Consider the following 24,044-nt stretch of genomic DNA (forward strand, 5'->3'; position numbering starts at 1 on the left):
TCATTGCTCTTCTCCCAAGGATTAAGCGTCTTCTGATTTCCTGACTGCAGTCAGCATCTGCAGTAATCTTTGCACCTAGAAGTACAAAGTCTTTCACTGCTTGTACATTTTCTCCCTCTATTTGCCAGTTATCAATCAAGCTGGTTGCCATAATCTTGGTTTTTTTGAGGTTTAGCTGCAAGGCAGCTTTTGCACTTTCTTCTTTCACCTTTGTCATAAGGCTCCTCAGTTCCTCTTTGCTTTCAGCCATCGAAGTGGTATCATCTGCATATCTGAGATTATTAATGTTTCTTCCAGAGATTTTAACTCCAGCCTTGGATTCCTCAAGCCCAGCTTGTCGCATGATGTGTTCTGCATACAAGTTCAATAGGTAGGGTGAGAGTATACAGTCCTGCCGTACTCCTTTCCCAATCTTAAACCAGTCCATTGTTCCGTGGTCTGTTCTTACTGTTGCTACTTGGTCATTATACAGATTCTTCAGGAGGCATACAAGATGACTTGGTATCCCCATACCGCTAAGAACTTGCCACAATTTGTTATGATCCACACAGTCAAAGGCTTTAGAATAGTCAATAAAACAGAAATAGATGTTTTTCTGAAACTCCCTGGCTTTTTCCATTATCCAGCGGATATTGGCAATTTGGTCCCTAGTTCCTCTGCCTTTTCTAAACCCAGCTTGTACATCTGGCAATTCTCGCTCCATGAGTTGCTGAAGTTACCTTGCAGGATCTTGAGCATTACCTTACTGGCATGTGAAATGAGTGTCACTGTTCAATAGTTTGAACATTCTTTAGTGTTTCCCTTTTTTGGTATGGGGATATAAGTTGATTTTTTCCAGTCTGATGGCCATTCTTGTGTTTTCCAAATTTGCTGGCATATAGCATGCATTACCTTGACAGCATCATCTTGCAAGATGTTGAACAGTTCAGCTGGAATGCCGTCGTCTCCTGCTGCTTTGTTATTAGCAATGCTTCTTAAGGCCCATCCAACCTCACTCTTCAGGATGTCTGGCTCTAGCTCACTGACCACACCATCAAAGCTATCCCCGATATTGTTATCCTTCCTATACAGGTCTTCTGTATATTCTTGCCACCTTTTCTTGATCTCTTCTTCTTCTGTTAGGTCCTTGCCATCTTTGTGTTTGATCATACCCATTTTTGCCTGGAATTTACCTCCAATGTTTCTAATTTTCTGGAAGAGGTCTCTTGTCCTTCCTATTCTATTGTCTTCTTCCACTTCCACGCATTGCTTGTTTAAAAATAATTCCTTATCTCTTCTGGCTAACCTCTGCAATTTTGCATTTAATTGGGCATATCTCCCCCTATCACTGTTGCCTTTTGCTTTCCTTCTTTCTTGGGCTACTTGTAGTGTCTCAGCAGACAGCCATCTTGCCTTCTTCGTTTTCTCTTTCTTTGGGATGTATTTTGTTGCCACCTCCTGAACAATGTTGCGAACTTCTGTCCATAGTTCTTCCGGGATCCTATCTACTAAGTCCAGTCCCTTAAATCTATTCTTCACCTCCATTGCATATTCCTTAGGAATATTAGTGAGCTCATATCTAGCTGATCTGTGGGTCTTCCCTAATCTCTTTAGTCTGATCCTAAATTGTGCAAGAAGAAGTTCGTGATCGGAACTACAGTCAGCTCCAGGTCTTGTTTTTACCGACTGTATAGATGTCCGCCACCTTTGGCTGCAAAGGATGTAGTCAATCTGATTTCGGTGTTGTCCATCTGGTGAAGTCCATGTATAAAGCCGTCTCTTAGGTTGTTGGAGGCAAATGCCTTAGTAGTAATTAAAAACATAACCTAAAAAAGTAGGCTAAGTAAACTAACAGCAGCATGGCTACAGTGCTTAGCTTTACCTCAAGAGTACAGGACAGTTATTTTTAGTTTTGTAACACAAAGAAGTGAATGAATGAAAAATGTAGTAAGATGGAGATGAGAGGATGGGGAAAGGGAGTAGGCTAGATAAGCAAGAAATAGAATCTGATGTTAGTTACTAACAGTGATTTCAGCTGTGCATTGTGGACACCGCTGCCCTCTTACCGCCTCCTGAGACTGTGATTTACTCATAATAGTAAGCAGAGTCTGTAAAAGTACATCCAGGAGGCTCTCCACCATCATTTCTACCTCCTCAATTACATCTGTCTCCTACAGTAAACAGTTAAAACATAAAAGAGTTACCATCCTGTAAAATGGAAGTGAAAAGTTTTAAGTTGCTTTTGGCTGGCTGTTTATTCATTTATCTATTAGATTTATAGTCTAGACCAGTGTTTCTCAACCTTGGCAGCTTGAAGATGTGTGGACTTCTACTCCCAGATTTCCCTAGCTAGCCATTACCCAGGAAGTTGAAGTCCACACATCTTCAAGTTGCCAAGGCTGAGAAACACTGGTCTAGAAGATAAGATGGGCTGTAGGACAGTGATCGACCCAAAATTAGGCTTAGGGAAGACTTGAAAGTATATCTCCCTAGTCCTATTCCTATGTCTTCATTACTATATTACTAGTTCTTAGCTTGCTTTTACCTGCTTTTCAGCTAATAAAAGGCTCCCAGAGCAAATTATAAAAATAGCACTAGTTGTTGCTAGATTCTGCTCTTGGGCTTTCACTAAAGGATGTAAGACACAAGAGAGGACAATGAAAAAGGAAAAAATCTATTACCCACGACAGGCTGGTTAAAACATAAAAATGCATTGTAACCAATTTCATTCAAGGTTTAGTCCCCAATGTTTGTGCTTATCTTTAAAACCCTTAATGGTGCAATCATATGGTCCCAGATGGAACATCCTAGGGAGTCACAGGTTTCATCAAATTTCCTCCTCAAACATCATAATAAGAGGCTTCCTCTCTGATTTCTTGCTTTCAATACCATATTTATTTAAATGTATAATAATGGATATTTTGTATACCTAGATCAAATATGCTTATAATAATCTATACCTGATTAAACACAATTTATTACCCTAATTTTGCATTCAAGCCTGTTCACATACAAACTCTATGGTTAGAATTATGTCCAGCTCACTCTTTTGGAATATTACTAAAAGAAAAAAAAATATTTTGGGATGTTGTTAAACTTCCTTTGGGTATCTGTGATAACATCTTTAAAAAGATGCTACAGTCCAAATGCATTTTCAGAATGGTAAATCAATGCTAGGGTTTATAACTAAACAGCCATCATTGAAGGTAGCTAGACTTGGTGCTTGCACAGGGGACCTTTCACCTTCACAGGAATATATTAAATGAACAATTTTAGCAATGCCATGTTATCCCAACAGAAAAGAATACATGTAGCTCAGGGTTGAACTGGGGAGTCCTTGGTGCTCTCTGAGCTTGGTTGTTTGCTGTTATTGATTGTTTCATGTGTCTTTTCTAGCTGTTCCGTTTTTATTATGATAGGGTTTAACACCAAACAATCAAGAAGAAAACAATACCCTAATCAAGGAACTACCAAGGAGAAAACCACACCTCCACCAATACTGGCAGGGCAAGCTCTGTATATAAACAGGGAGCAAACCCCACACTCACCAGCACTGATGATGTTACCTAGCTGGGAAATGAAACATCTGCAAGCAAACAACCAAGCTCACAGAGCACCAAAGGACTCCACAATGGCATGTAATTGCTATAATTATTATTTACTTGCTCAGCAGTACTGTCTATCCAAGATAAGTTGAATTTCCCATGAATAATTTTGGAAGAAAATCAGGAAATTATTTAAGAACCTGGGATATACTACAGCGTAGATTTTATGTGTTACACAGAATTTTAATCCCATTCATTACTCTGCCAAAGATGTAGAACAATTCTATATAGGCTGGCTAGCAGCCACATATCTCTTCTCAAGTAAATGAAAAAAATTTTGTCAAGCACAATAACTGATACACAATTTTCTGTCATTTATCTAGAAAGAAACAAATAATTCTATAAAAATACACATATACGAACAACTTAGCTACTATTACTACTATTCTCTAGTATTTGCACGGTCCCTATATTCCATTATTCTGTGACAAGTAGGTCACAAACAAATATACTATGTGGCAAAAGATAACATATTTGAATTCGAGAGAGAGAGAGAGAGAGAGAGAAAAGATAGAAAGACAGACAGACATAGATTACCACGGAGCTAGTTTTGATGATAGAGAAGATACTGCTAAGAATTCCAGAGCAGATAAGCAACTCTTTTTGTTGTCTCAGATGAAGATGAATATGATGAAGGACCACAGGTAATAAGATTCGCCGGGATTCTAGGAATGGGAAACCAGAGGCTTGACATTATTTTACAGGAGAACTCAAAATACTGGAATAAGAAGCCTGCCTCATCTTAATTCACAAGCATGTATATAGAAATTGAAGAGCTACCATTAATAACAGAGAAGGATGTAATGAAATTAATTTAACTGGCCTTTTAATAAATAGTATGACGGCTTAATTACAGGCCTCCATGAAACAGATTTTAAGGGGAATCCATTTTCATTCATTCAAATGCTAATTCTGAATAGTTAATTTACAAAATGTTGCAAAAGGATATACATTACTTGAAGTATAGTAAATAAAATATGTCAATTATCTTTACTGGCAGCAAGTTCTTATTTCCCTTCACTGTTTAATTAATGCTGCTTCCCACAGAAGCCAAATAGTCAAAAGTCATGAACCTACAACATTACCAACTGTCAAAAAAGATATGATCACAACAGGTGGCAGAGGGACTGACTACAAAAAGAGAAGGAAAGGGAAGTATCTAAGTAACTTGAAATCTCCAACAGTTCCTTTGATATTCATGTGAACCATAAAATACAGGAAGAGAGACCTTGAAGTTCACATATATGTCCTCCTTCAAAATAACATCAGGGATACTTGGACATTTATTAGTGTAGATACATTAATTACTAACCTAAATGAATTCATACTATGCTTTGACTGTCTTTGCCTTCATTATTTTTAATGTTATTATGAAACTAAGATATGCATGGGAACTTCAGTGTCTCTTTTCTTGATTCTAACAGTTCACTTAGGATCAAAGGAAATGATACCAATTGCGCCCATTCCCGGAGAGGGAGGCCTTGCTCATAGTAACTTTAACACTTCCTGGTTGGACTACTGCAACATTTCCTACATAGGGCTGCCCTTGAAGACTACCAAAAAGTTAAAACTCATCCGGAATACAGCAGCACATGAAGTGTTGGGAGCCTTGGTTTACCCATATTACACTGCTGTTATGTGAGCTGCACTGTCTCCCAGTTTCCTTTAAAGCCCTACGTGGCATTGACCAGGCTATTTGAGGGACCACCTCTCCCTGAGGGTATCTGCCCATCCCACCAGGTTGGATACAGTGAGCATGGTAATCTTGTGGGACCTAGGAAGCATACCTTTTCCATAGCAGACCCTGCCCTGTAAAACACCCTACCCGCCAGTATCCAGCAGGCCTCTATTCCTTTAGTCTTTTGGATGGCTGTAAAAAGCTGGCTCTTTTCCCAAGTGCTAGAATAGGATGAGGTGGAAGCCTGTGGATGGTTTGAGGTGCCAGGTTTTTGTTTTTTACTATAGTGAGCCACCCAGAGTTGAGTTCTTAAGATGGGAGGTCCACTGAAATCTTTTTTAAAAAATAATTAATTAAATAAGGCATCTTGGATAAGGCCCTCCACTTTATTAGCAAAAGTATGGACACCAGTTCCCTACCTAAATTTGTAAGTATTTCTAAAACTGGTTATACTAAGTACAGAACCATAGGAATTACTATAAAAGATATGAAGAAGAGACAGCTTTACTTCTGTGTGTACAGTTGTGTAAGGATGTTGTTATAACTGTAAATAAGCTTTTTGGGATTCATTTTCTTCCTTTAAATTAAATGTGAATTTTTTAAAAAAAATTAAAATATATTTAAAGAGAACACAGTGTTCCCTGATATACCCCTGTGTGGAGTGGGCACTGACATATAAAATAATATTTCTCACACTTCCTAATCTCTCCATCTATTACTGAACTCAGGTACTAATGCTGATACAAAACAGACTGATTGAGAAACAAAGGAAAAACATCCGTGTGGGAAATTTCAAGAATTACAGAAGGACAATCTTCTCCCCATTTACATAAAAACATAAGAGGAAAGCAAAAGCCGATGAAACAGTTCAACGCAAAATCAGCATTTAGGAACTACAATATACAGAGTTGTTCAAGGAAAACAGAAGAAGAGGGAATGGAAGAAGACATGGCTGGTTACAGTATCATTTTTGCAGTACATGGTATTTGTACATTAGTTCTAATGAACCAACTTTTCAAAGTATAATTTGTTTTATGCCATTTCAAGGATACAGTACATGGAACTATTTTAGTTCTGTCCACATTGGGTATATAAACAGATGTGTTACAATGATTAATGCTATGATTGTTACCTGAGAAAGAAAATAAGCGACTGTCTACCGTACGAGCTATAGATTGCAATTTAACCACATCCATAGATTGTCCAATATGCACTGTACTGGGCATGCTCCCAAGAGTTCCTCGCACAAACTCTGCTACTTCCTGTACTGTGAACATCTGCAATAGCTCATCAAAAATTGCAGGGAAAGAATTCAATAGAGCAGCCTAAAAAAGAAAATGAAGTACTATGAGACTTTTGTGAACTGTATTAGCATACAACAATCAAACATCACCAGTTTTTACCAGGCAACAGAAGTAATGATACAAGAAAAAAAAAAAGGCAGGAAATCCCTATTAAAGCTCCATGTTTCTATCAGAAAGAGATCTTGGAAATTATGCCATTGTAACATCATAATCGTAATACAAAGGAAGCCTGAACTACAGTATCTTATGAATACTGAAGCACAGAATAAAGACTCCCAGACTGCTCATCTCTCTCAGAACACATGTTACGAAAAACTGAGGAATATGTGGATATTACAGTGTGGATATTACTTCTGTGGATATTACAATTGATAGGGAAGATCAATAGTCCTCTTCAGACATTAAATAATTTTAAATATGGAAGTGGGAGATGAGATTATGATGCTTCATGAGATCAGAAATCTTTGGTACTGTTACCATCTTCAGACAAACATAGATGCTTCCAAATATTTTCTGTTAATACAGGGAGACTGAAGAAAGAAGGAATGGAACAGGAGTATATTATCTGGCTTTTATAATTAATTGATAATTATAATTAATAAATATATATCTGAAAAGAGCTAAGAATCTGCTTATAGAAATGTATATTGATTTTTTGTTGTTGCACTTGCAACATTATGATGTGGCATTTTGCTTAAGTTTGAGAAGGCAATATGTTTATGCACTATACATGCAAATAACAGGCTTTGAAAATATGACAATGTGCGTTCTTCAATAGCTTTATATTTCTTTGTTCTTATACTAAAATTGATACAGGCTTCCAGAATATGATAGAATAAAAGTTTAAATCAGCAGATTTAACTTTTACAGGATGTTCCTAGAGACATTGCAATTATGTTTTCAATTATTCCTTCTCTTCTTCTGCAGCCTTATGCAGATCTGCTTTAGAGAGTGAGAGGACTGCCTAAAGCAATGTGGGTTGTTGCAAGGAGGATCTGCAAAAACTAATTCCTCTCTCCTAGAGCAGTAGCTTCCACCATATTGCAAACCCAGTCAGTAGAAGCAGCACTTATTTTAGTACTGGATAAGAATTTTCTTCTTTTTTTTCTCAGCCCAAAGAGTACATTGTCTTAGTGAAAAACTGACACAAATTGTGTATCATCAGTGAGCAGGTTCAAATCATCAAGTGCCAAACCCAAAACTAGCAATGAGCAGGTCACCCCACATTCTGTGTCACGTGCATGCATGTATATATGCCATTTACATTCTCATCCATTCACTTATATGAAATTCATATGTAACACCCACCTAAATAGATATAACACATAAAAATACACTCATCCCAAATCTTCCCACCACATTCCATGCTACAGTTTGACTTAACTGCAATTAGGGAGAGAGGGCTAAGAATAGTGAGAGCTTTAGAAGTAAGTATTAACTCTCCAACTGTGACCTCCCTCTTTGCTTCTCTTATAATTTCTGACTTATCCCTACAGTGATTAGTCTTAGAAAACTATTATATTCTCAAAAGGCTTTTCTGACCTCAATTTCAACGTTGGTGGTGAGGAGGAAGGACAAGAGTTTATTGGAAGATGGAAAAATGATCAGACCTGCCCAGTACAGCCAAACCTTCTCCTCCCTATCATCCCAGTTACAGTAATTTAGACTTGGAAGCCCAGTTGCAACACAGAGTGCAATAGCTAGGGGGATTGTTACAGCATGCAAAAAGGTGAGAATTAGCTCTTTGCTTCCTGGCTGCCACCCCACTCCCCACCCCAATCTAGTGCTGGAAGTAGTGAGCAACTATTCTCTCATAGCGCTTAGAAAATCTTTTGATAAATGGTGCCACAGGATATAAGTAACACATCCTCCTATGGTGAGCAGTACTACCAGTGGGATTTGCAGTAAGCCATAACGAAGCCAAAATGGCATGTTTCATGACATCATTGCACAAATGATGTAATAATGCAATGAAGTCATGACATCTAATACAAATATGTCTGTGAACATCCCCATTGTGGATGCTCATAAGTATAGAGAAGATGAGTGGCACATCTTCCATCATCACTTGACAAAGCTGTTGGCAAACCAAAGCAGTCTGAACAGTATATCCTCCCACAGGGTTCTCTATCAATGCTCTCTAGTTATTTCTTTGTTAATATATATATTCCACCTTTCCTCCAGCAGCTCAAGGTAGTCTACATAGCACTCCCTCCTCCCATTTTCCCCCCCTCACCAACCCTGTGAGGTAAGTTGCACTGAGAGCTTCCATGGCTGAAATTAGACTTGTGTCTACTTTATATTATTTTCCTTCTTCTGGCTATTCAATTCTTTCTCCTTTATTTTAGTTATACATGATAATTAAATGAAAGATGGGTGGTGACTTCTGCTGAGATGTTGTTTTAGAATTAATATTCTCAATCCAAAAAAATATGGTCAAAATTAATAAAGTTAATAATTAAATACTGAACCAAACAACCATTGTTATTTTAACCTCTTTATTTTTAAGATAAATCAATTTCATCCCAGTGAAATATTCAGCAATTATTATATATTGCCATTATTCCCAGTGACATGTATATCAGAAGTGGTGATAACAGAAGACCTGTAATTAGAGAGAACACAATGCTCTTGGCTGCTATTTCCATGGAAAAATCTTAACAGAAGGAGAATGAAAATAAGACCAAAATTAGTTATACTTTCATTACTGGCTCTTATAGCTGCATGAATATTTAGTTGTTGTTTACAGTATGGCATAACCCAAACTCAGTGTTTCAGGTATTTAAATATTCTTCTATAAGATTTTTGTTACCTTTTATTATCATGATTAATATGCTTTCTTTGAATTACCAGAGATAATCCAATAGTTTGCCATAACTGATACAATTTCTCTCTAATGACTGGTGCTCATACTCAAAGTGATTCATGCAAACAATTGAGTAACTCTTATATTTAAATATTCAGTGCTTTGCAAATCACCTTGTAGTTGCAAACATTGAACTGTGCAGTATATTTCAGTTCTTTGTGCAGAAAAATGGGTTGGGTAAGGAAAAACAGTCATTGGATACACCCATGATGAAAAGTTGTACAGGATATGGGGATAATTACTTACAGACTTAAATGACGGCTTTGCAGTGCCACCACATTTTTGTGGAGCACATGTCCCAACTCCGCTCACCTGTCCTTCAGGCTGAGTGGCCTATGGGGCAATTAGGGTTAAGGGACAACACAGTGGCAAGTGGGAAACAAAAAAGGTAAACACTTGATGTATTAAAGTATTAAAAAAGATTTCTAATGAATATATAATCTCCTCAAGTACTATGTGTCACAGGTGAAAATTAAAGTCAATGGTTAGACAACAATGCAATCATTTTCTTTTGTTTATAGAACAAATTATTATTTTCACTAGATTCTTCAGATTTATTTCCTTCACAAATGTGAAACAGCAACATTATTAGATTCTTCTTAGACTGGAATTCATATTATCTAATGGGGCAGTAACTGAACATCTTAGCAGAATTCTCTTGCTTAGGGCTTTTTACTGAGCCAACTATTACTTTGCCAGTAAAATCTTTATAGAAAGTGTTTATAAAATTGAATTGTATTGAATGCTTCTTTGTCCATCTCCTCAGTAAAACATAGGTTGCACTGGTAACTTTAGATAACTACCAGCTGGTAATTCTCCTCCCCTCTGTGGGAAAGTTGTTCAGAGGGTGCTGGGGTTTGCAATTGCAGAAAGCTCTGGAGGACATAGATTATCAGGACCCTTTTAATGATGATTCAGGCCCAGATATGAAACTGAATCCACACTGATTACTCTTCTATCATCCTGTGGCAAGAGTGGGACGTGAGGTGTAAGCCTCCTGGTTCTGCATGATCTCTTAGCAGCTTTGATACCATTGATCATGATATTCTTCTGGACTATCTGCAAGGGTTAGGAGTGGATGGCACTGTTTTGTAGTAATTATTCTTAAATGGGCAGCTCCAGACAGTGGTAGTGGGGGTTGAGAGGTCAAGCCCTAGGGCTCTCTGTTGTGGTGTGCCCCAGAAGTTGACACCTTCTCCCCTCTTATTTAACATCTACATGAATCTACTGGTGATGGTCATCAAATAGCACAAAACAGGTAGCATTGGTATGCAGATTATATTCAGTTGTATATCTTGACTCCAGACAAATAGAAGATGTGGTCGAGGTTTTATCCCAGTGCCTGGAGGCCATGAAAGTTTGGATGGCAAAAAATAGACTCTGGTTCAATCTCAACAACGGGAAGTAGCTTTGGGTACAGAAGCCCTCCAATTCCAAAGATATTCCATCCTTGGCTCTGGATGGGGTTGCACTTCCCATTCATTGCTAATTCATAATCAGGGGCTCTTGCTTGGAAAGCAGATGGCAGCTGTGGTTAAGAAGGCTTTTACAGATACCTCTCTTGTGCAACGATTACAGCCTTTCCTGGATCAGCAAGCCTTGCTCATAGTCACTCATCCCTTGGTTTCCTCTCAGTTAAATTACTGCAATGTCCTCTGCATGAGACTGCCTTTGAAGACCACCCAGAAATTTCAACTGCTTCACAACAAAGCAACTCAAGAAGTTTTGGATACCCAACAGTCTGCCCATGGAACACCTTTGCTTTGAGAGCTACACTAGTTACCAGTTTTTTTCTGGGTGCAATTCAATATGTTGATTATCACCTTTAAAGCACTTCATGGTTCAGGATTGGATATCTGTGGGACCACCTTCTCCCAGCAGTCTCTACCTGTCCTTTGAGATCTGAAAGTGAAGGTTGTTCCAATGGGCTTTCAGAGAGCTAATTTTTGTTCCACCTGGTGGGTAAATGTACATATGGGTTGGGGTTGTTCCTCAGGAACTGGGTAATTTATATTGTTATATAGTTGTGTTTTTAGTTTTTAATTTCATTACTGTTTGGAGTCACTGAGAGACAGATATAACTGGAGCAGCATGTAAGTCTAGTAAAATAAATAAATAAAAAACAGAAAAACTGACAGGAATGCAAAAGGATTGTTTTACTGTGGACACAATAATTTCCTAGCCAATCAGCAATTTCCTTCTGAACAATTTTGGTAAATTATCAAGGTATTCTATTAATTTACAAAGGCAACAATCAAACACACAAAATGCAACTGTAGATATTTCTAACCTGTGTAAAGATGAGAGTCTCAGAGCTCCTGCTGTCCAGGCTGAGTACAAATCTGATGGACTGGAAAAGTTCTTGGATGCTGATTCTGAATTGTTCCTCCTCCATTCCACAAGTAGCTCTGGAGTAAAGGATCCGAGACTGAACAATGAACTTGAAAAGATATTCCAATGCCTTAAGAAGTAGGAGAGGAATCAGTAAAACAACAAGAGGTTTAGAAATAGCCAGAGGGGAAAAATTAGGTAAAGCTCATGTGAGAAATAACATGGAGGAACCCAACTGCGTTATTAAACATTATCTGTATGTTGGAGGAGAGCTTGCACCTTTCTGCAAATCCTCCAGCTCTACTGTTGATACTAGTACAGTAAGTACATTTTAACTCCATAGTGTTTTTCCCCATACTTAAATTAATCTATTGACTCAACCCCAATAAAGCTGATGTTGTAACCCCATTTTTTAAGCTCCAAAACATCACCTTCTTAAATCAACATTTGGAGGTAAGCATTTAATTCTGAATAGTACAGCTGAAGACAGATGTTGCTGGTAAGCATTGAAAAAAAGCTCATTAAATAATATATTGAGTATTTAATTTTCATTTTTAATTAAGTATTGCTCTAAAGAAATAATATTTTATTTTTTAAACTGAGAGATATTTATGTAGAATACATACCCGCATTGCTTCCTGAATATGATCCTGTCGTACAAGTTCAGCTGATCGGTCCATATACCATTTCAAACAGCGGATGAGTTCTCTGAATAAAAAAACCACATTGACAGACATTTCAACAGGAGAGAAGCTCAAAGTGAGATTTTGTGAAATATTTCCTTTGCAAGGAAGAAATTAAGTTTAATTTTATTTTTTATTCCTATAAACCATCTAATTTGCCTAGATTTTAGCATAAATATAATCTTTTTAAGATTTAGAATAATGATTTGTCAGTATTAATTACTGCTCAGCCATGGAGATTATAACAAAAGTAAAAGTTAAAAAAACAAAAAGTACCTATTACATTTTGTCCTTTTAAGAAAAGTATGCCTGCTTGTGGACAGTACTTCTTCAAAATAAGTATATGCCATTTTAACAATACTAAGTTACAGTATATGGACAAACATTTTAGACTGTAAAAAAGAAAAGCAGGATGCTTCCACTAATCATTTCATAGAGACTGCTGAAAGCTGCTGTGGTTTGACTCCATTCTGCTTTGTTCAGTCTCTGTGACATGTTTATTTGAAAGCATTATATAACAAATAGATCTGTTCTCTAACACCTTTATTTGCTTACCATTCTAGTTATACTAGCAAGATAATAATAGTAACATTTCTTCTCAGAATTCAAGTCAGCAAACCATATAGGAAGGACTACCATTACATATAATCTAAATCATGTGTCAGTTCCAGAACTGAAGATGGGCATTGGAGATAGTGTCAGTCTGACATCTCATGGATTTAGTATCAGTTTGAGATTCAGATGTTTATTAAGTACATATTGAAAGATTTCATGAGGATACTGACCTCAAAACTGCATAACCATCTGAAAGTTGGTTCACCTGATATGTCTGCTCCAGACAGTATAGGAATGCTTATACAGATCAACGTTGGTGCTGGTAAGCCACCAAGCAAGTTTTTATATCAAATTCACTTTTGGATTAAGCACTTCTTTCAATAGTTTTGAAAAGAATTTCCAATTCCCTCAACAATTTTCAAAAAAATTTCCTGACGATGTAAGATCAGACTTTTTGTGTAGTCTTATATGTGTTCCTCCTCTTTTTTCTTCTAAATACAATAATAAGAGTGTAGTATTATGGTTAAATTATTAGGTTTGAACTGGAAAGATTCAGATTCAAGTTTCCATTCAAAGCTCATTGGTTAACTGAACAGTATTCTGCCAGCCCAACCTATCTCAGAAGGTTACTGATGTGGAGAGAAAATAGGGAGATTCCCATGTAGGCGACATCTCAGAAAAAGAAAGGATATATATGTAATAATAAATTAAATAAACAAATTGTGATTTACCAGCACAATTTGGATTTGTATAAACACTTGGACTTTCAGTGACTATGAAGTTTTGTTCTGTTTTTAACCCTTTGTTATGCTGATTCTATAAAGTATTCTCCTGAGAACTTAGCATGCACAAAAAAAGAAGCAAATAAATATCCTTTTTAAAAAATTACTGTGTTGCTTTTAACATTTACTTAGTAAATTGGCCTCCGCTAAACAATAATCCAGAACGTTTGCATTATTAAAACTGAAAGCAATATTTTCTGTAAAAATGATGAAAGAGAGGACTTACTTATATGCCAGTGCTCCTGCAAAGTGCTTCTGAATATAAGTGTCCATTACAGGACGAAAATGAAAATATTTGCTATCACGCAGGAGATTTATGATGAACACCTGCAGGAGAAAGAGAAAAAAAGGAACATGTTCATGAAGTTAAAGGTAGAAGCAGAGATAGAAGATAGAGATAGAAGCAAGTATATGCATGTGTATAGGGGCAAGAATAAATAACATTAAATTATCCTGTATATACATATTTCATGACAACTGTAACTTAACCACCCAGAGTCCCTCTTTTTGGGGAGATGGGCTGTAACAAAATTTGAATAATAAATAAAATAAATAAAATAAATCATTCTATTTTGACTCAATATAGATTATTGATACAAGTAATGCTTCTATTCAAAATTAAAATTTTAGTTATTCCTCTGATGGTTACAGAAATGCCTACCAAAAACTGAATGGAAACAAAACTGGAAACAAAAATTGGAACCATGAATTTTCATAATGCCTTAGAGATAGAAAGACAGTCAGAAATGGGCTAATTTACTTTAGAAAGATGTAAAACAAATAATATCAGATGTTGTAAGCTGAAAAATAATTTCAGTTTCTTAAAAAACATGGAATTAAAAAAAAACCTCTGAAATTCTAAAGATTAATTAGCTTGTCCACAGACATCCTATAGAAATCATAATGACATGAAAATAATGGAAGTCCTTCGCTACATCACAACACACTTTGGCCTTTCATCCTTGCATTCCAACATCTGATGCAAGTACATAACTCTGTATGCAAGTACATAACTCTTTAGTTCTGTCAGTGCCCATGAATTTGCCCCTAATCATTACAGACAAATGCAGAGAGAAGGAGAAAAATCAGAAAGAATGACCAGTGAAAAAGGCAGCACTAGGAAACCTTGAAAAAATTAAATAGCACAGTGAGACCCAAATAAGCAAGGGATCATGTGAGTGTTAGTAAGCAGTCTGGAACCTCTTAGTAACAAATCAATGAACAAAGGCTATTGCCTTAGCATCATTAGGATTCAGTGGAAGTTTATAGAAAACCTATTTTCTTTCTCATCAGATAAACTGGACAAAATGAAATTATTTCACAGTTAATTGGGGGGGGGGAGAGTTGTAATCAAATAATATATAGTTTTATTTGCTTGTTCCCCTATGTTTAGAATATCTACCTATCAAACAGTGTTTTGACAGAGAATTCCAAGTTAATTTATATAAATTCACCAGTGATTCTTTTATTGAGAAAAGCTCAAAAACATTCCCAAAAGGATTCAAAGAAAGCAACAAAAATGGGTTTTTTTCCACTAAAAGAGCCACTGCATCTTCATTTCTTTTAATAGTATAAACCATCACAGCATAACATCTATCTTCATGTGATACAAAAAAAGATTCCCTAAAGAACAAGATTTTGCTTTCTGTGATCTTTAATTTTATGATGCACTTATCCCTCATCCAATACTGAAGTTAGCTTACTCATATAGTAGTTTATTTATATTTGTATTTACATACTGTATATTGAAACTACTTATTCATATGTGGCTAGATATTTAAAGGCCTTCACCTGCTGAACTTGATTGTTGTTTGGAAAATTATGAGGATAATTATGATGCCACTTGGTATACACAGTCAACTTAGTTTTGCATGGCTGACTTCCAGCATTTTGGTCTGGCAGTCTGATGCTAGTGTGTGGAGACTTTGCTGCAGCCCTCTTGGGATACAGGGAAGATAGCAGTATTATCACCATATAGTAGTATGGAAACTGGATTTTGAGTTAACTACTTCCTGGAAATTCCATTATTCAAACCTTACACTGTGGTACAAAATCTTCGAATGCAATTGCTAGTCATATAAAGTGTAAGGAAAATAACGATGTGCCTATGGCAATCAAACTTTTCAAAACTAAAGTGTTTTGCTGTACAATACACAGTGCTGTGTGTATAATGACATCCTAAACTAGAAGCAGATCTTTGCCCCCAACTCCTTGCTCTGCTGCAAATGCAAATGCACTTCTCTAGCTAGAGCTTGAATATGTCTCTGCTTAGGCTTACTGGAGGTACTGCTGGTTAAAGTACTGGCTTAGATAAATTTATGAGGAGGAGTCTATACCTCAACTCTTTATATTTATAGATTCAATTCCCCATGGAAAAAGCAAATAATATCTGATTTGCTTTACTGTCGGCTCACCCCAGGCCCTATCAGTGCTGGGCCTAGATAAAGCCTGGAATGAGTTAAGGAGACAACTCTAGATCTCCATGTTTAAAGGGACAGACTTAACACCTCACATCTCTCCTACAGTGAGCTCACATATCTACCTCTCACTACTCCTAAATATTTTTACCGCATATTTGTACCTTCACATAAGAGATCTTTCACTCTGGCACATCTGTATGCCCTGCCTTTAATGGTATTAACAGGGAGATTTAATAATATTCTCTGCCAAGAACTTGTATGTTCAGACACTAAAATTGAGGCAGTCACACATGTACTTCAGAAATGCCCCATTTATCATCCCTGGAAGATGGAGTTAATCTCTCCTCTGATTATCTCAACTGATCCCAACAGGTAACTGTGCATTTCCTATTAAACAATCAGGACCATGACATTTCTAGAAAGGTGGCCAATGTCAGTGCTGCAACAACAGCAATGAGAAACTGTTCCATCCGAACATAAACTAGGCATGCTTAGTTTCTGTTGTGAAGACATCCACTAATATGATGGATATTTTGCTTTTTTATTTTTTTGTCTACAATTCTATATTTTATAATAATAACTCAAGGTGGTGACGGGCCAGGTATGTTATGGCGGGAGCCGGAAGGTGGGCCATCTTCAGAGAATGCGCCCCTGCTGTTTATTACCTGTGGTGCGTTCTGGCCCTCGGTGCTCAAACCCAGGCCCTGGACAGCAGGCTTGTGGGGGCCCTGGCCTCCAGCTGTTGCTTACCGCCAGGTCGGTCAATAATAAGGCCCCCTCATATGTGACTTGATCATGGAGGAGGGGGCAGACCTGGCATGTATTACCGAAACCTAGCTGGGCCCTGAAGGAGGAGTGGCTTTGTCGGAGATGTGCCTGGTCAGGTTTCGGGTGTGGCACCAGCTGAGATGCCAGGGCAGGGGAGGAGGGGTGGCAGTTATCATCAGAGAGTCTCTAGTGGCCTTCAGGGGCCCTGCTCCACAAGTAGCTGGTTGTGAGACCCTGTTCTTCAAGTTGGGTGCCTGAGAGCAGTTGGAAGCGTTGCTGCTGTACCAGCCTCCCTGCTGTGTAGCAACCTCTGCCTGAGCTGCTGGAGGCCGTCTCGGGGTTGGTGGTGGAGTTCCCCAGGCTTATGGTTCAGAGGGACTTCAATCTGACATCCCTGGGGCGGGCCTCAGAGGCAGCCCAGGCATTCACAGCCACCATGGCGGCCATGGGCCTGAGTCAGATTATTCGAGACCCAACTTGAGACAGTGGCCTCACACCAGACTTAGTTTTCTTGTTGGAGCAGTGGCAATGTGATCTGAGGGGAGAGTTACATCTTTCCCGTTTGTCATGGTCAGATCACAACCTGGTGACCTTGAGATTTCCTATGCCACCCCCCTCTGCAGGGAGGCAGGACCTATTCGATCGGTCCATCCCCGGCGACTAATGGACCCAATGCGGTTTCAGAGGGAGCTGTGGGTTATACCTGAGGAGATGCTGCACGGTCCAGCGCAGGCCCTGGCTGCAGCCTGAAATAGAGAAGCGGCTGGGGCCTTGGACAGGATCGCGCCCATGCGGCCTCTCTTGTCCCATCAAACCCAACACTCCCTGTGGTTTACGGAGGAGCTGAGGGTTTTGAAGAGGATTAAGAGATGCCTGGAGTGCTGCTGGAGGAAGACAAAGACTGAATCTGACCGAACACAAGCTAGAGCCGCTGTTAAGGCCTACCTTGTGGTGGTAAGAGCGGTGAAACATCAGTATTTCTCCGCTCTTATTGCATCCGTGGAATGCCGCCTGGCGACCCTGTTTAAGATCATTCGATCCCTTCTGGGGAAAGTGGGGTCAGAACCCCATCTAAAGGGCCGTGCTGAGGAGTTTTCTGGGCATCTGCAGGATAAAATCACTCAGATCCGTTCCATGTTGGACTCCAAGCATGAGACAGGGTCTGGGGAGATACCCGGGGAATGGTCTTACCCAGTTATCTGGGAACAGTTTGATCCTGTTGGGCCCGAGAAAGTGGACAGGATCCACTCTGGACTGTAAATTCTACCACTTGCCAACTAGACCCATGTCCCCCCTGGCTAGCTTGGGAGGTGATGTGTGGTTAGGTCCGGACGATGGTAAATGCATCTCTGAGAGAGGGGGTGTTTCCGGTGGCCTTTAAGGAGGCGCTGGAACACCCCCTCCTCAAGAAACCATTGCTGGACCCTACTATCCTGGACAATTTTCGTCCAGTCTCCCACCTCCCCTTTTTGGGTTGAGAAACTGGTAGCATTACAGCTCCAGAGGGTTCTGGATGAAACGGATTATCTAGACCCTTTTCAGTCAGGTTTCAGGCCCAGTTATGGGCTGGAAATGGCATTGGTTGCACTTATGGATGATCTTTGGCAGGAGCGGGATGGGGGTAGTGCATCCATCCTGGCTCTTCTTCACCTGTCAGCAGCTTTCGATACTCTCAACCATAGTATTCTTTTGGGCCAGCTGAGGGAGTTGGGGGTGGGCAGCGTAGTTTTGTGCTGGTTTACCTCCTTCCTCCAGGGCCGGTCCCAATCGGTGTTGATAGGGAGCGAGAGATCTAGCCCACAGCCCCTTCTTTGTGGGGTACCTCAGGGTTCGGTTCTCTCTCCACTCCTTTTTAACATCTACATGAAACTGCTGGGCGAGATCATCCGTCACCACGGGATGAGGTATCATCAGTATGCTGATGATACTCAATTACATATCTCCATCCCGAGTGAAGTAAGTGATGCCGTGACCACCCTCTCCAGGTGCCTGGGGGCTGTGGGGGCCTGGATAGTGAACAACAGGCTTCAGCTGAACCCTGGTAAGATGGAGTGGCCATGGATTAATGACTCCTCAGTATTTGGGAAATTGTCATCTTTAGTTCTGTATGGGGTTGCACTTCCCCAGGTAGACCTGGTGCATAACCTGGGGGTCCTCCTGGACTCACAACTCCTGCTCGAAGAGCAGGTGACAGTCATGCTCAAATTCGTGTTGTGTACCAGTTATGCCCTTTCCTGGATGAAGAGGCCCTTTGAACAGTCTCTCATGCCCTGATTATCTCCCATATAGACTGCTGCAATGCGCTCTACTTGGGGCTACTCTTGAAGAATATCTGGAAGTTACAGCTGGTTCAGAATGCAGCCGTGTGGGCAATCTTGGGTGTCCCAAGGTTTGCCCATGTAATACCTTTGCTACGTGAGCTGCACTGGCTCCCAGTTTGCTTCTGGGTCCAATTCAAGGTGTTGGTTATTACCTTTAAAGCCCTACATGGCATGGGGCCAGGTTATCTGAGGGACCATCTCATCCCCATTACATCGACCCTTCCTACCCAGTCATGCAGAAAGGACATGTTACAAACCCTACCTGTAAAGGAATTCCATCTGATGGGGTTCAGGAAACGGGCCTTCTCTGCAGTAGCTCCCGCCCTATGGAACATCCTTCCCCCAGAGGTGAGACAAGTCCCCTCACTCCTAGACTTCCACAAAAAGCTAAAAACTTGGTTTTGTCATCATGCCTGGAGCAGGCTGGGGAACAGCCATTTGTGGGAATGGCTAGCGCCCTAGGATGATGTTTATTCATGGACTGAAACACAACTTTTAGCCATCGGGATTTTACTGTATTTTATTATATTTTACTCTTATTGTATATTTATTATGATATTTATATTGATACTGAATTTTAATTCTGTCTTTGTAAACTGCCCAGAGTCCCTGCTTTGCGGGGGAGATGGGTGGTAATAAAAAATTGATAAATAAATAAATTAAATAAACTCTATAGTATAGTAACTTTGCTAATTTTACTTAGAGATTATTTTTAACAAATTCTTTTAACATTTAATTTTGATTAAGCATATAAGGTTAATGTTGTTTATTGGTCTTTGGCTATACATAATTAAATCCATATGTGCAATTCACAGAAATTACAAAGCAGTTGTTGACTTCTAAACTGTGGTTTGTCAAGTGGTTATCTATGGAGAAACACAGCCCTCCCTTCTATGCAACTATGTATGACTTCAGATAAAGTTCCTTTTATTAGATCTTGCCACTGCGGAAGTCCTTTTAGTAATGACTTATTTCAGTCTTACTGTATTTGTATACAGCCATACAAAACAAGATGGTTGTAGTTGGTGCATAAACTTCACCACTAGGTGGCCAAAATCAGTAAGTTTAATTCACAGAAAGTCATGAGAATATCGAACATTTCTTAGAAGGGCAAAATAACTCTGTTGCAAATATTCTAACATTTCCAATGGTAGCTGGACACCCTTTCAGACATGCTGCAATGACTCAGCATTTCAAAGTTAAGAGGTGATAACATTTAGCATGCATGGAAGGCCACTGAAATTAAATAATCGCCATTAATATGAATCTTTGGAAACAAGGATCAAGAAAAAACAGCAAAAGGTACCAAGACAGTTGTAGATCTGCCAGTGATTAAGGAGGATTTGGGAAAGTTTCAGCAACTAATGAGGAGAAGGGAAATAGTATCTTAATTTTCAGTAAACTATTGAGGGGAAAGTGCCTCCACATCTTGCCTCAAAATGTTGATCTGTTGGAAGTATATTGAGCTTACCAAAGATTGAAACACCAGAAGTCCATATTTTTCTGTGTTGTCATCCAAAATCACAAACAATGTATCCAGAATATCCTGCAAGAACTGGAAAGGGACAGGAGGATTTATTTAGTATCTCCTTATGGAATGTTCTACAAACCAAATAATTTCATAATTTTCTGATATTATATGTAAGAAGTACATTGAATATTCTCTTTCAATTCTAAAGTATAATATTCTATAGAAAATCAAAACCAGATATTCTGACTAAATGTTAAATTCTCCTAGTCCTCAATTTGTTTTATGAGGGCTTTTTATTAAGGCAAGTCCATTCAATAACAAGGCTACCAAATCTGGGAAGCAAAAAACCAGAGGACCACAAGATAACAAAAAAGAGATACAGAAAACTCCCTGTTCTAGTAGTGTTTTGCATTTTTGCAGTCTAGAACGCATAGCCCTATTCATTAACTTAAATAATTTGTGACAGTGTAGGCCATGTATTTTTGATGAAACTTATCTTTGTATCTTGGCTTCAGTTGCGGTAGCAGCTAAAACATATATATGTAGTTAAATAAGTACTCAGTTTTACCACAGATTAAAAAAAGAACATAGACTTACATGGGTTTAGGGGAAAGAGCAGCTGCAATTAACTGGCCAACAAGGTCTAATTAATTGTAATTTTCCTTTATTAAAAATAGTTTTACAGCTTTGTAAACTAATAACATATATTTTAATTGAATTCTGAATATTACATTTTTCATTAGTCATTAAAAAGCATTATGAATATAATGTTTAACAATGTACGTGCAACATTTCATAACCACAAACTGATTTCTCTGATTATTATTTGTAAACATTTTAAGGATTGGGCAGTATCAAAGAAATGCCATATAACAATTAAGCTATGGAACTATGTGCTTTTGGTTAATAGCTGCTTTTTATTGCCATTTTCAGCATTTAACAATATATGTTCACACAACGTGACGTGCTGATAAATCTTAATATAATACTTTCTGGCATTTAAGAAATCTCAGTAATTTTTAAACACTGTTAAGTAAAGCTACAATCTCATCTTCATTTTCACCATTCAGTAAGCTGAGAGAGTAAGAAAATTAAGTGCTTTTAAACATTTTTAGTAAATCCTTGACTTACTTTGCATATATTTTTCCAATACAACCTAATAACATTAGGTTAAAAGTATAGCTATTTCACTTATACACAATATATATTCCATATGCTGTAAAACTTGGGTCCCTAACATGGTACTTGCCATGTTCCATGACTCCTTTTTCAAAACAATTTTTTAAAATATCTTTGTAGCACTGAAGCTGCAAAGATTTAGCCAAACCACGTGTTTTGCTGAAGCCTTTTCACTTCAAAGCCAGACTTCATACAACTTAATGATTTAGACTGAAAGTAGATACCACCATGTACGTTCTCTTCCGCTAACCCAGAGTTTCTTAAAGTGTGGCTCAAGGACGCCTGGGAGTCCTCCAAGACCCTCTCAAGGGTCATCAAAATTATTTGCCAGATATTAAACATGTTTGCAAAAATTTAAAACAATGTAACTCTTCTCATTTTTACTTTATTTAAAAATGTTTATTTTGCTTAAAAAAGGTTTTTTTCATGAAAAATGTTTTATGTTAATAGCTAATAGACTTAATGTTGTTATTTTACATGATTCAATAAATATTCCATGAATGCATCAATTTTAATTTTTAATATGGTAAATATTGATAAACATAACCCATACAAATAAAAGCTCTTTGGGTTCCTCCATAATTTTAAAAGTAGAAAGGGGTCCTGAGGGCATAAAGTTTAAGAAACAGTACTTCAACCAAAGATAGTACCTAACAATATACAGACTTCTTTCACTTTATGCTAGAGTTATATTTCCCAAAAACCTCACATAAAGCAAATCTGAATAAAGTGGAAAAAAATGGGTTGTGAGGTATGGTGTGGAATTTTGTAATCCAAATGCATTACAAATGTGCTCATAAATTTGTAGAGTCTTATTCTTAAGCATTACATCATACAAACATATTTTCTTTCTTGTCTTGTGTTCTACATACAAGAAATGCATTTTCTCCATTTTTTCTATAGCTGGAGGTAGAACGCATCACAGCACTACAAATTTTATTAGAGTTCTTTTTTATGTTGCACATAGTCGATTGGTCCAGGTTAAAAGCTTGTCCTAGATCTGAGGATCCTTTTCCAGCTTCGGTGCCACATAGTATGTCCAATGTTGTTTCTAGTGACTGAAATGTTTCTTTTCCAATAGAAGAGAATCCTAGAGGTTCTCTTCCTTTTTGTTTTGGGTAAGGAGGCAGACAAGCTGTTGATAGCCATTTTTGACTGTATAGTAACAATAGTAGCTATTGCAAGCACTGAACTAGTCATGTGGTGCAAAAGCCATTTTGACAATCTTTTATTTATTTATTAATCAAATTTGTATGGCGGCCCATCACACCAAAAGCGAATCTCAGTGGCATACAACAACCTTTCCTGCCTTTCCCCTGGGACCTGGACTTTAGTGAGATTGGATCTGATTCAATTGTTGATAATTTGGGGTAGAACTATGGAATTCCATTTTGGACTCTAGTAGTTTGGGGAAGAAGACTACTGATTACCAACTGGGATTTGCTGGCAGTGCAGGCCGCTCTTGAGTTTCTGCCTGCTTTTAGCTTGCTGCATATGAGGTGATTTCCCCTGTGGCCCAGGTGAGAGCAGAGTGGCAGGGGCATTAGAGGTGGGGAGAGGTTTAGGGTGAATGTGTAGTATGGGACAGAGGGATTGCCCAAATCACAGGCACTGAAGGCAAGGCAGAAGCGCTGAGTGCTCGTCTTGTTTTCCCTTTCTCCACCTTGGATACAGTATATAGTGGGGATGTATTAGTGATCTGGGGATGCGTGGGCAGTGGCGGGGTCTGGATGGTATCAGGGAAGAGGGGTGGCAGCAGTGAGGTGTGACAGGTATGGGGAGATATTGTGGGGCACAACTGCCTTCTTTGGGGCTGGAGTCAGAGGTGGCTCAGGAATACATGGTCATCATGGCAACCATGAACCTGACCCAGCTTATTAAGGTCCCAATGCACAGTGGTAGTCACACAGTAGATCTGTTTTTTGTCTCAGGCCAGTGGTGCAAAAGCCATTTTGACAATCTTTTATTTATTTATTAATCAAATTTGTATGGCAGCCCATCTCACCAAAAGTGACTCTCAGTGGCATACAACAACCTTTCCGCTGGGACTGGACTTTAGTGAGATTGGATCTGATCCAATTGTTGATAATTTGGGGTGAAAC

General features: G+C 38.5%; 1 protein-coding gene across 1 annotated transcript in view; it reads right to left on the minus strand.

The window, feature by feature from the left end:
* The window catches only part of DOCK3 (dedicator of cytokinesis 3), a 222,706-nt gene that overhangs the window by 98,527 nt on the left and 100,135 nt on the right, over positions 1–24,044 (minus strand). The window contains exons 20-27 of the mRNA XM_063292863.1: positions 20,764–20,847; positions 14,010–14,110; positions 12,390–12,471; positions 11,723–11,893; positions 9,679–9,765; positions 6,395–6,587; positions 4,122–4,249; positions 2,004–2,150 (exon numbers count right to left, since the gene is read on the minus strand). Coding sequence (XP_063148933.1) covers positions 2,004–2,150; positions 4,122–4,249; positions 6,395–6,587; positions 9,679–9,765; positions 11,723–11,893; positions 12,390–12,471; positions 14,010–14,110; positions 20,764–20,847 — 993 coding nt within the window. The remainder of the gene's footprint in view (positions 1–2,003; positions 2,151–4,121; positions 4,250–6,394; positions 6,588–9,678; positions 9,766–11,722; positions 11,894–12,389; positions 12,472–14,009; positions 14,111–20,763; positions 20,848–24,044) is intronic.

Source organism: Candoia aspera, chromosome 2 (genome assembly GCF_035149785.1).
Source record: "Candoia aspera isolate rCanAsp1 chromosome 2, rCanAsp1.hap2, whole genome shotgun sequence".
NCBI lineage: Eukaryota > Metazoa > Chordata > Lepidosauria > Squamata > Boidae > Candoia > Candoia aspera.